Here is a 13991-nt window from a genome sequence, read left to right on the forward strand (position 1 = left end):
TTTTTGTTGTATATCACGATTTTTTCTTTAGAAAATCTTAATAAATTAACCAAAATATTATTCGGCCAAATAAAGTCCTAAACACAGATGCAGAACTAAATACAAGCTGGGGAAAGAATTCTAACTGAGCAGCGCCATTGTTGTGGTGGTTGCTCGCAACTCGGGATTTGAGTGATCTTCCAACCGCCTTGTGGCCACCACAGAGAATCCACACAAAATAATTTAAAAAAATTTGTTACAATTTTAGGTTAAAAAATCACAAAAGTTTTCTTAATTTCTTTTTTAAATTAGCAAAACTCCATAAAGGTTATTTTTTTTCATAACCCGAAATTATGGTCGTAGTTTCAAAATTCCGTAAGGGCGAAATTTAGTAACCAGAGATTGTGTAATGCAGGGTATGCCTGTGCAGTATTTACTTATCCCCTCAAAATTTTGGAAGACTAGAAATTAACATTTTAATTCATTCAATCCACATCATCATCAAGTAAAATACTGTACATGCTTTTGTCAACATGAGAGTGAAGGTAAACATAAGACACTTGCAGCACCTCATTACAACACCCCACTAAAAGTTAACATGAAGGGAGAGGACCTCACTGAGAGACAGAACATGTCCATCTATGTACTGTATCATGCATCCTCCCCAATACCACAATTACCTAAATACCAATTTTTCATGCAGGAGGAGGAGGAGGGAGAGGCAAGAGGGATGGATGATCTGACGTGTTCGGTGTGTTCGGAGGTGTTTGAGGGTGGAGTGAGAGAGCCCGTGGTACTTCCTCAATGTGGCCACACCTTCTGCCGCGCCTGCCTCATTAACCTGCAGGCCAGAGACCCAGCGTTCAGCTGCCCAACCTGCAGAAGCAGTTACTCCGGTCCGCCCGTGGCTGATCTGCCCGTGGTTTATGTCATCCTTAATATGGTGTCATCACACACGACTATAAAGGTAGGCATCCATTATTGTTTCTTTAAAGGAGAAATTCTTCCTCTCTCCATCAGGGGGTCCCTGGTATACAAACGGGTTCCGTTCCTGAGGATTTTCTTACATTGGATTTGTACATAAGTCGGAACACCTGCCATATGCATACCGTACTCACAGAACAATGTTTGAAATCCCACTATCATAGCCTAAGTCCTTATATACATTTAAAATCACTTAATTTAAGACAAAAGAAGAAATAGAATGACAAAATACAGTAAATGAAGGTAAAAAAATAAGTCATCAGGTAAATAAAATACAGTACTAAAAATTAAAAATTTAAACCCGTTCGTAAGTTGGGGACCCCCTGTGTATATATATGTATATATGTATGTATGTATATATATATATATATATATATATATATATATATATATATATATATATATATATATATTTGAAAGAGTTAGGTTCCATAAAATATTGCCATATACAGTATTGAACCCAATTTTTCCCTAGACTCACATTATATAAGTGGGGATAGGTTTCTACACAACAAAATTAGGTAAAGGTTTACGAAAGCGCTAACACCAGAAGGAAATGTGCGATTTGGTTTAAATTTTTTGTAAACACTTAGCATGATATTAAACACAAAAATGGAAACAACAATGCATAAAACCTAATAGAACCTGACCTAATAATCCCAATAGGTTGGGGTTTGTTAAGTCAGGTTCTATGCATTATTGTGTAAAACAACTTACCTTAATATTGAGGTCGATACGGTATACTTCAGCAATGGCGGGGAGGAATTCGTGGAAGCGTTCACCGTCATTTAGGAAACATCTCTTGACAAGGGATTCAGCGAGATAAACAACAGAAATGCCGCTGGGAGGAGGATTGTGAAGTGGGATAGAGTATATACAAAAATCCTAAAAGATACTTAAAATTATTATAAAAAGTTGTCGTTTATTTAAATATACTTAAAATCATAAGAACAATAAGTATAGAAAAAATAAAGAAAAACAACTAACAACTTCTGGTGTTAGCGCTTTAGTAAACCTTTACCCAAAATTTTGACTATAATGTAACAAATATGCATAATAACACAACAAGAAACTTTATTAAAACTATCCTGAACATAAACAAATATAATATTGCAGTAATTAAACCAATTGGAGAGAGAGGTAGTGTGTGTGTGTGTGTGTGTGTGTGTGTGTGTGACTGCACGAGTGAAAATACTGTATAAATTGCCAAAACACATTATCAGTCAGCTGTGAGATGGCAGTTAATGAACCAATCAGTGGCAAAAAGGATGTATTACTGTAGTAAGAAAAATGTTTAGTGAATGTTGCTTTCCATTTACCAAATTTTAGTTCATAGATTAACCATTTCCGTGCATCAAATTTCTGAAAATCGGGGGATGACTATATATATATATATACAGTGAACCCTCACTTTACGCGGTTAATTCAACCCACAGAGTACCGCGGAAAGTGAGAAACGCATAAAGTGAACAACATAACATATGGGATTAATTGAAATAGAGACCGGGCCGACCCCCAAACTCCACTTTTTCAGACACAATACCTACGTTGTAGTAAAAATAACTTCTTAATTTTATGATGGTATGCACACACAATTAATAATTAAGAGAAATATCAATAATATTAGGTTTATTAACACTTACATTAATAGAAAAGATGGCTGGGCACACGGGGATGGGGGGTTGGTTCCGAGGCAGAGGGCAGATTATTGGCCCTCACCTGTATCACTATCCACCACAAAGGCTTGCAGAGCCTCTTTGTCAAACCTCTCAAAGTCCATATCCTCACTATAATTATCACTATCACTGACTTGGGCCGGCTGTGGTGGGTGGCGGGTGAAGAACTAGGTAATGTTTTGATGACTGGGCGACCTTGTGCGCACCCTGCTCGCGCCGCTTACACAACATGGCGGGAGGTTTGGATCCAAAAATGGCGCGGCTCACCAGCCACTCTCCGCGTAAAGGGGTACACGCACCGCGGAATGTGAGCATTCCAGTTTCGGCAGGGTACCTCGTAAACTTGGAAACGCGGAATGTGGGACCGCGTAAAGCGAGGGTTGACTGTATATATATATATATATATATATATATATATTGTACTGTACATACAGTACTGTTTTTTGTTTGTTCCAAATGTTATTTCAGAATTACTTGTATATGTAGTGCCATTGTGATCCTTTGGTTAAACTAAAAATATTCTCTGTATCTTTGATATCTTCCAAGATTAACTTTAACATTAACTTTATAACTGACAGTAAAGCTGAATTTTTATCATATTATGTTTTTTACAAGCTAATTTTATTTAAATTCTTGTCCAATTTTGTTTTAATTTCACTTGATGAACTCAGGCACATCCAGAGGTGTCGTGGGATGCCTGCCTGAGCCACGGTGACCCTGTGAGGCTGTGGTGTTGCTCGTGCCAGGAGCCACTGTGTGGACAGTGCCTCTTTGAGCAACACATGACAGATGGACATCAAGTTGTTAAAACACAGACTGCTCTTGAACAAGAGAGACTAGTGATACAATCACGAGCAGATCGTGTTACAAAATATATTGAAGGGGAAAAGAAACGCTTGACAGAAAAATTTCGTGTAGTATCCCTTCAGTTGGCAAAAATTTACAGTCACAGCAAGATTCTCAGTCACCATTCCAAGACTGTTAGTGATATCCTGAGATCCACCCAGGAGTCTGAACAGATGAAATCTTTGCTTATCAACCGCAGTGTATTAGACAAGCTTTTAAGAAAGTTTGAGATGACTGCAGGCGTATCTAATTCATCTCGGATGACTACAAATGCCAAGACAGTTTCTTCCTCAGAAGCAAAATCCGAGAGTGATGACAGTGAGCAAGAATCCCACACAAGTACGCCAGACCTTGATATCAAAGATGACCTCCAAACATTGTCTCAAGAGACTCCATCAGAAGTTTGTGGCCATGACTCAGACACAGAATGTAATGAAGAAATTGCATCTGATACAAGTCAGGAGGAAAGTCAGGAGCCAGATGCGACTCAGGACCACAGCCAGGGGCCACATGTAAGGCAAGACAATAGGCAGCTGACTGATGTGAGCAACGTTGATGATCAGGAACCATACAAGAGAGATGGGGTCGAGGTTAACTCAGAGTTTGAGTGTCCTGTGTGGATGCTGAATCAATGTGCTCCAGGAGGCAGCACTCATTGGCCCAAAATCAACTGGTACGACTTCATGGCTCAGGTAACACTATCATCTGATAATTCAGAATCTCTATTTCAAATTAAGCAGACCCAGAAGATTAATTGTGACTTTATTTCCCCGGAGTATGTTCACACACCTAGTCTAAGCAAAGGAGTATGACAGCCGAGTGGATATGGTATTCAACTCCTGTCCAAAGGGCTGTTGTTTCATGTCCAGGGTACCCTCAATTTTCCCAGCTATGAATGGGTACCTAATTATACAATTAGGAAATAGAAGACAGTCAAGCGTAGTGCTGGCCACACAACAGTACTTGTTTATTGAAGGCTTAGTACAATACAGTAGGTATAATGTGTGCTGTCTCTGCACTACCCCTTATGGGGTGCCAGGCCTAAGCAACTCATTACAGTACAGTATATAATGTTGCCATTAATACATCTGTATTAGTGGTAAAAATTCCTGTAACCATGGTCTTTGAAATTCATGCCCTTAAAAAAAAGTCACAAACAGTACTTGGGGTCTGTAATGAGCAATTCCTGCACCAAATTAATTTTTGCTGATTACACACACAGGCAAATTGACTGACTGTTGGATTTGTAAAAATACAGATCATTTATATAAGTAACCAGTACATTAAGTTTAATAAACCAAAGTATAGTAAGACCAATTCAAAACAAAACCTTTAAACAGTATTTCAGGGAGAGAAAACAATACAGTATAATTTTTTAATGTCCAAATGTTTTGACATTCTCTAAATTCCAATCATCTTTCATATCATTTATGAGATAGATCAAGGATAGCCAGCACCTTTAATGAAATTTAAGGTTTTGCTCTGTCTATAATAACACCAGCAACATCCATTATCCTGATATACTAATTGTGTTGCAGTTACCAGTGGTACAGCTGCTGGTGCCTCCGGAGAAGCCCGAGGTGTTCCTACAGCTAGGAGTGGGAGACAGGATTCTTGGCCGAGTCCACATCCGCCTGTGGGGACACCTGCGCCGTGCCCAGCACTTTCTGGCCCTGTGTCTAGGAACTCTTGGCCCCACCTTCAGGGGGTCTAGGTTCTCCTATGTAGCGAGAAAGGGGGAAGCTGGGGAACGGCTGGTTGGTGGAGTGTACATGACAGAGGCTGGACCTAGCAGCCACCAGCTGATGGAGGGCTTGGAGTGGCGGGGAGAGTATCTTGGTCCTGCTCGGGAGGGAATTGTTGGAGGTTCACGTGGTCGACAAGCCAAGTACAATTCATGCTTCTGCATTAGTTCAAAGGATAATCCCATAGGACAGTACTACTGTCCATTTGGGGAAGTTGTATTTGGACTAGAGGTGGTGAAGGCAGCCATCCGCCATGATCCAGTAAGTGACGTCATTATAGTGAATACTGGGCTTATTAACCCACACATGTAGTAGCCTGCAGTCATGAAGGGTGTTCCCTAACTTCTAATTTGATATGAATGGGTGAGCTACAGACCGTGAATAAGTCTTTACATACTTGAACCTGAAATGGCTAACCAAAGAAAATGAGTATATAGCTATCAGTAGATAAATAAGGAGTGAACTTGGAAATTCTATTTTATGGCAGGGAGGAAGATTCAGGATATCTAAGAAATTCCCTCAACTAGCACACAGTCTGCCTTGTCCTGGGGTTATTTCTGAGTCAGAGACACTGTCCTAAATATATCAGTACTCAAGTTATATGACAGTGAATCAGTGGTTAATGAGGGTGGAATCTTGACCATGATCTGGTGATGTTTAAAAAAGTGTTCCTATCAAAAGACCAGTTGGGAAAATCCACTATTTCCCCCCATTGATAGAGCAGCCTACCAAGGTAGGAGAGACTCTTCCCGATACAGTAGTCATGAAATTAAAAAGGAAGTTTCAAAATTGATCCTTTATTTTATGGGTTATTTGTCCAGTGACTTGTGAGATTCCAAACAAACTCGGAAAGCGATGAAGAAAGTTGTCCATCACACGAATATCGACGTAAAACCCGAAAGGAACTACAGTAACCATATCAACAAAGACAGAACCAATCTTATTTACTTAATCTGAAGGTCTTCCCAGTGCAACAATGACTGATGATTTATTGCTTTATGGACAAAGCCCAATGTATTAATATGGACAGAAGATATACTTGGTAAGTCCCTTCATTTAGTAGATAAAAAATTATAGATTAATCCTGAAATCCCATTTAATGGTTAAGCTCAGAACCTTAGTATCTCATGAAATAATGCCATGAGCCTGGATTGAAACCCCAGGTCTAATCTTGACTCATCATTGACTGGAACTAATTCATGAAATCCCAAAAGGGGCCTTCAGTTAACCACTTAAAGTAGAAAGCAATGAATCATGAGCAACAAGTCAGCAGGCACTCAACTTGACCTTTTTTCAGCTTGGTCACAGCTGGGTTTTCACATATTAAACTGTTTAATTACATTTGAATTCCACACTACCCATTGCGAGGAAGAGGGACATCCAAGTTGCTTTGTTCTGGGCTCACCCATAAAATGAGATATTATGATGTATCCTCCATTTATGGCTGACGGCCTTCACTAATTAACTCTTGAATTCCAAAGCTAGCTAGAAAATGGGAGGTGGTTGATGCAAGTACTCCAAGTTTTAATGTGGCATGTACAGTATATCTTATTATTAGGTCAGAAGGAAACTAACTTTACTACCTCAGTTATAGGCTATGCAACTCTGTGGTATTGCACTGTTCATCATGGTACATTATTGACCCATTAACCTAGTGCCTCTTGGATAACAAGAGCTCCTAATGCACTAACCTGTGAGATTTCAGATCCTTATTCATGAAGGCTGGTTGAGCCATGCAAATTGATATCTTGAAATTATAAGGAAACTTAAGTGTTAGAGGTTTGTGACCAAACCTGAAAGGAATAAATTGATCTCGGAGAGGCACTCGTGTATTCTAAAAAAAAAACCATTGTGATTATTTCTGACATCCATTCAAGAAAATACCCCAGTAACTAAGTAGGAAAATACTTTGGTAAAAGAGACCCCAACCAAGAGATATTACTATCTATTTCCCCTTGCTAACACATGGTTAGCAAAACATTCTGCATAGGACATAACTACTGTTAACACAATTGCTAAGAAGGGAACCATATCCAGTAAAGGCAGAAAGGAGCCGATATACGGTACTGTATAATGATCCCCAAAAGCTGTCGGTGTCTTAGGTACTGTACATGTAACATTCTATAAATAAACGGGAACAGGAAAACCCAATTCCACTGATTTTGGTCTAAGGAAGAGATGTCAACCTCAATTAAACTTTTTGGTGAACAGGGGAGGCAAAAAACTGGGATATATTCTATGCTGCTTACATCGAAAACCTTAACTTCATATAAAATACAAAAAATGGGTTATGACATGGTGGCTTAAGTGTCCCACACCTGTGGTTCACTTGCAGAGTGTTTGTTTATGCAGCTTTTGTACTGGAAAAATTTACAACAATTTCCTTGTCTCAGAAATGCATCAACCCCTTGGATAAGGCAAGCTTTGAGGGGCTGCACTACTGAATGTTATCTTGCAGATTACTTGACATATAACTTACAGACCATAGAGGACAGAAGAATCTAGTGGTACATGATGTCTGCTGAAAGCAGTTCTGAAGATCAGTGAAACCTCACTTATTCAATTTTCAGATACAGGGTACTTAAAAAACAAATGGCAAGTTCAATATTCCAAGCAACCTCCCAATAATTCAGCCTTTGGTCGAATGCTTCTAAACCTTATACAAGGTATGACCCAAGAGTTCTGCTTCCTATCATACATGAGGAGTGGGAGAGCCCAGTTTGTGTATTGTAGTTGTGCATGTTACATTTTGGCTTTATTTAAATTTACAACTTTATGTGATAAAATACTTTACTGTCCATTCATCAGGGTAGATAATTAACTCAGAAGAGATTGGTGATTGAACTTGCTCCACTTCCACTAAGTGACTGTTGTACCACTGGCTGACCAGCTCATTCTCCTCACAGAGTGCACACATTTGGGATCGTTCAACCAGTGATGCAATACGTACTTGTTTTACTTGTGTGGATATTCTGGAAATCATATTAAATTTTTACTCCATAACTTTGCATTTTCAGCGAGTTCAACCTACCTTTTCCCCCGTATAGTTCAAAGTACAGAAGTAAGGTTTTACTCTCCTGACATTTTTATAGGAACTACTGTATCAAACCAGTGACTAATTATGTACCTTCTGTTGTTATTTTGAACTGTTGATATTTTTCAAAGGATTATTGAATCCGCTTGTTCATTTGTCATTTATTAATACAGGGCCCCCTCCCCAAGTTCGCGGATTTTTACTTCGCGATTCTCGGTTATTCGCGGATGACACCCTGGATGTACCCAAGAATGTCTGTGGGTAGTTTTAAAGTTGCTGGCATTTCCGTGGCTGGGACAAGGAGCCATTCATTCTAGAGATAGTAATTTCCTTTACCTGTATTGTAAATATGTGTGTGTGTGTAGACACATACACAAAACACATACAAATAAATAATAATTGGAAAATCCTCTCACAAATAATCAGAAGCAAATATATTAAAAATGCGAGTCTACTCTCAAGTTTGTGCTCTATTAATAAAGTACTGAACTGTAAAAGAGGACGGACTTGAGGGTAGATTCACATTTTTAATAAATTTGCTTCTGATTATTTGTGAGAGGATTTTCCAATTATTATTTATTTGTATGTGTTTTGTGTGTGTGTGTGTCTACACACACACACACATACAGTACTACAGGTAAAAAGAAATAATTTTATAATTGTCCTAAGGGCAAACACACAAAGGGAATATACATTCCTTTGTACACAAGTAAAAATTTACCCCCCCGGTCTGCAAATGTTATTCGCGGATTTGGCAATTCGTGGCCATTTTGAGAACCTAACCCCCGCGGATTTTGGGGGCCCCCTGTAATGGCTTTGAAGAAGTGAATTTCTTTAAAGTGATACAAGACCTGTGATATTCAGTACTGTTCTAGCTGAAGAAAAGTACGGTATAGTGTACTGTATATTTGATCCTCTCTCCTTTGATGCCATAATCCATCTGCTGACTAGTCTCACATAAGTTTTGCCAAACATATCAATGAACCACATGGCCTGAAGACTTGCAGGAACACTTATAATATTTCCCAAAGAACTGTACGTACTTGTTGGTTTGGTTATCACACAAGTGAAACACAATAAAGTGTAAAGTGCTTGAGAATTTCTCAGTAAATATATAAGTTTTGGGAAAGAAAGTAACAGGAAAATGCAGATACTGTTACACATTTAAGGAACAAAACAGTAATAGAATGTGGGAAAGTATCAGTCACAGAATGTGCAGTAATTATAGAAGTTGTAGACCAGCATTTGGTACTGTAGTGTGTGTATTTTACTGATCCATTTCATAGTTTTACCATCTTACTGTATAGTATTGTGAATGTATCAAATGAGGATTATCCTCATATCTCATTTTATGATCAGTAGGTGAACAGATGGGTGGTTATTATAAGCCTATGGATTACAGTAACCTTTCCTTAATTCAGAACAATAGGTGCAGAATCCTTTCCAAATGCAGGATGATTCCATATTAGTTGTAATTCTGTGAGTTTTGTACAGTATAAAATTATTACTAAACTGCACTGCATTTACTTAACTTCCTATGTTTATGGCTTAATATCATTGTGTACACCAAAATTTTTCATTAAAAACAAGTTTTGCTGTATTCTAAGAAGTTTGGGGGGATTCTCTTTCATAGGAATGTATAGTTATGGACAAAAATGATACAGTGACCCCTCGTTTAACGAACACCTCGGTTAACGTAATTTCGATTAACGAACTGCCTTCCATAAGGATCTTCAATTCGGTTAACGAAAAAAAATTCGCTTAACGAACTTCTTACGAACCGACCTCAACATGTTTTCGCTTGCACTGACCGGGCAACCAGCTTTAGTATCAGTCCGCCAATACATTAATCGGTTCTAGGGCTTAAATTCCTTACTATTTTTGTAAATATCAAGAAGTTTATACTATTCAATAATTTTAAAAGTTTAATATTCAATTTTTTAGTCATTTTAACAATTATTGAACAAAATTGAAGGTAAAGTGACTAGTTTAATGGGCGGCATCCAGCCTCTTAACACAGCAAACAGGCGTCAGTCTCTCTCTGTTTTCACTGGAGGTAACATCTTGCTTGAGACTCTCTTCAACTAAACGCTTTTTTTCTGTGTTTCCAAGCAAATTATTGGTCATTTTGAAATATATTTTATATATTGACAATATATAATGCAGTGCAGCGTTGATTTAAAGAAAATAATCTTGAATTAAACCAGAGAGCTAAAATTTTATGGGTGAAATGGCACCATGGGGTGACTTCTCTTCCACCCCAATACCTTCTCTTCTTCCTTCTCCTCCACCCCCATTCTAAATCCCATCATCATCATCATCATCCAGGAGCCTTCTACATACACACCTCAAAGTAAGTGAACTTTCTACCATTTTTGTTGAATTTAGGAAATTTTCGGTGAGCTGGAACCAATTACCCAAAAACCCATTGAAACAATGGTTTCGGTTAACGAACGTTTCGGTTAACGAACGACCTTCTGGAACGGATTGAGTTCGTTAACCGAGGGCCACTGTATATAGCAACTTCCAATCAAATCTGATGTCCATATAAATGTCTTAATCACAGTACAGTACTGTCCTGTATAAACTTATTATATTTAATAAAAACTAAATTTTTAATGAAATGTGTAATAATATTATAAGATATTCTTTCATTAATCGACATAACAGAAAGTTTAAAACCAAAGAAATGCAGAAATACCACATGTCAATTTATACAACAGCAATTTGGTACTGACAATCTTCATTCGTGTCAGTGTTCATTAAACACCTAATGATCAACTCTCGGAGTAAATCAGTTTTGGGCAGATCTGCACACTGCCATAATTAAAGAAACTAACAAAGAAAAGTGAGTAAAGGTAAAAGCTGCAAAGAACGACTCATTCAAGAGTTTCTAAATGGCCAATCCCTTTACCATTACCCATAAATTTCCAATTCATTAAAATTATCTTGTCCAAACTTAACAGTGAGTGTGAGCGTGTAAATCGATATTTCCATGGAAAACCCCTCAGGAATTACCCCAGCAGCACACATTCTGCTACCTCCTGTCGTAATTGGACTCAAACCTTACAAAAAAGTACTAAACAGTTAAGGGAATCTTCCAGCTGAATCAAAAGATTGTTCACTTAGTCCATTAGCTTCATAAGATTAGCCATAGATAAAGACTTGCATAACATAGTATTTGAACAATAAATTAGTTGACGTGAAAATACATAAGAGGAATAGTTAAGAGCACAGCATCTCCTACTGAGAACATAGGAGCTGAATAAAAGTGTGAGGGAAGTAACAAGTCAAATGCCTCAACTTTCCATACTGTGTTAACTGCAGTATTTTACCCTGACTCACAGCAGAGGCTTTTTTGCCACTAACCTCACTATCCCGATTGAGAAGACTGTCCTGAGGCTGAGGCAATTTCTCCACAGAATACGAACCATTTCACCTCCTACATCCTGACTGAGAAAAGCAGTTACTGTACATCTTGTGACTTCTGGGTTTAAGCATGCACAGAATCACAAAGGAAAAAAGTTCTTCTGAATGTGAGGCAGCATCGTCTGCTCTGTAAAGTAGATTATCCCAAATTCTACCATTAGTATGACAATACTGTATACTTAAATTCAGAGCAATTCAACATATAACAAATACTATAATATAAAAAAGTCCTAATATAGTAACATGGCTGTCCTCAAGAGGATGCAACACATGACACTACCAGACTATATACATTTTGTCCCTGTGAACTGAAACATTCACTATGTCAATGATGACCAATATCAAATTTACACGCCAACTGCAGGGGGTAGGTTCAACGGCCGTGGATAACACTCGCCAAAGCCTAACCAAGTTGCATGTTACTTCGCTAAACAATACCCAAATTTTACATTTAATTAAATTTGAATAAAAAATCGTATAAAGTAGTTTAATAAAAAATAAATAGTACTATAAATTTTACAGTACATTTCCGTGGAGATAGCAAGGTGGCTATGAAATAAGAAAAATGAGGAGCATGGATGTGTACATGAGTGAAGTGAACGTACAGTATGTGTGTGTGTGGACTCCAAATTACTGTCCCTGTAGCTACATCCCCCCACCAGGCCAAGCTGTGCTATTGTTATTTTTCAACTCGTACTTTTGGGTAGATACAAGTAATTTTATTCATTTTATTTTACTGTTACATGCACACACAATCATTCATACAGTGTGTGCTCCTGTCTTCTGTGTGTCCTTAGTGAAACGACTGCCAAATGGCAATGCAGTATTTTTCCTTTTTTTATATTTATTAGTGCTGTATTATTTTAATTAATTCCTCACATTTACAGAGGAATACATTAGGAAACGGAGGCACAGTTCATTTACAGTATTATATTCATTTATATTTTTAATAAATACACAAGGTAATTTTTCTAGTATCATATACAGGTATCCCCCAATTTACCATCTCTCTATCTACAATATTTTGTTTCAAAGATGGTGATGTATTAAGACCACCCCCTTATTTAAGATGGTCATCGTCCGACGTCTACCTGCATACAGCCGCCCGGTGCATTACAATCCCAAGCTTTGATCCATGATGATCGTACATGCCCGTGATCGTATAGCTCAATGATTATCGGTCAGTATTAGTGTTGTTACTTATTATCTTTTTACCTTGGAGTGAGAGGACATCACTAACGTTCACATCGTATTCTGTTTTAGTGACCGTAAAGTGATTTTTGCTATATTTTTTATGACTGTAAAGTGCTTTGCCTTTGTTGTTGTGAGCAGTGTTGGCCGTTATCATTGATTTTACGACATCATCAGTGTTTTTTAATGAGGTTCTGTTCTTCATGTAATAATATAAAGAAAGAATCATGGTAGGTAAACCCGGGAGAAAGGAGCTTATGGTAAGGTCAGCCTACCATGAGCATGTACTGGGTTACTGTCGTTCACCATAAATACCACACACAAAAATGCATGAATTTTTACCCCTCAAAAATAATGTTAATGTATAGTTTGACCCCCTACTTTATGCAAAAAAAATTGATGATAAAAACTCGAGCTATAATCGAGTACCAGTATACAGTACAACCCAAAATAATCTGTCAACCCTCTGGTCTCAACAATGCCAGATACTGTACGAAGAGAACATAAAATAAAAGTATATACAGAAAAAATAAAACAGTCAGCAGTAAATAGAAAAATTATCCACAATGCTTTGCTGTTTGACGTTAACAGAAGGTAGAAACCCCAGTAAATGGCAATGAAAGACAATTGATATGACACTTTTTGCACTATTAGGATCTGTTTTAAAGTTACATCAATGATCTGGGGAAAAAAAAATCTTGCTTCACCAGTAATGTGAGAAGAATATTGTTAAGACTGTTAACCTTATTTTGAAGAGAGATAGAAAAACAGAAATAAATAATTATATAGTAATATATACTACACTATATACATAAACACAAACATATATATCCCCCCTGTAAAAGTTGACACATGAGTACAGTAATGTGGTACTGTACCAAGAATGCAGCTTAAAAGATTGAATTGGACTGATTAAATGAAACACAATGCAGTTCTAAAAACATGTATACATATGTTATTAAGATTTATCACAAGAAAGTCCTAACTCAATTTTTTTTTGTATAACATAACAGCAATGATATAAGACCTTTCCATATAGAGGATTAAAACTGAGTAATATAATTCTATATAGGAAACTTAAAGTTACTTGAAAAATATATAAACATC

The 13991-nt window shown here is 37.5% G+C and overlaps 1 protein-coding gene across 1 annotated transcript; it reads left to right on the plus strand.

The window, feature by feature from the left end:
* Positions 1-562: 562 nt before the first annotated feature.
* Positions 563-8539, plus strand: LOC121869830. The gene is made up of 3 exons (XM_042371399.1): positions 563-946; positions 3311-4177; positions 5024-8539. The coding sequence occupies exons 1-3, from the start codon at positions 578-580 to the stop codon at positions 5540-5542; spliced, it is 1755 nt and encodes a 584-aa protein (XP_042227333.1). The 5' UTR covers positions 563-577; the 3' UTR covers positions 5543-8539.
* The last annotated feature ends 5452 nt before the right edge of the window (positions 8540-13991 follow it).

The sequence above is a fragment of the Homarus americanus genome, unplaced genomic scaffold (genome assembly GCF_018991925.1).
Source record: "Homarus americanus isolate GMGI-L3 unplaced genomic scaffold, GMGI_Hamer_2.0 scaffold54879, whole genome shotgun sequence".
NCBI classification, from domain to species: domain Eukaryota; kingdom Metazoa; phylum Arthropoda; class Malacostraca; order Decapoda; family Nephropidae; genus Homarus; species Homarus americanus.

Excerpts from the sequence above, each read along its gene's own strand:
- LOC121869830 (XM_042371399.1), top strand. The coding sequence starts at position 578 with ATGAAGGGAGAGGACCTCACTGAGAGACAGAACATGTCCATCTATGTA. Across the intron at positions 947-3,310 it reads CATCACACACGACTATAAAG|GCACATCCAGAGGTGTCGTG; the intron begins GTAGGCATCCAT and ends TGATGAACTCAG. Across the intron at positions 4,178-5,023 it reads GGTACGACTTCATGGCTCAG|TTACCAGTGGTACAGCTGCT; the intron begins GTAACACTATCA and ends ATTGTGTTGCAG.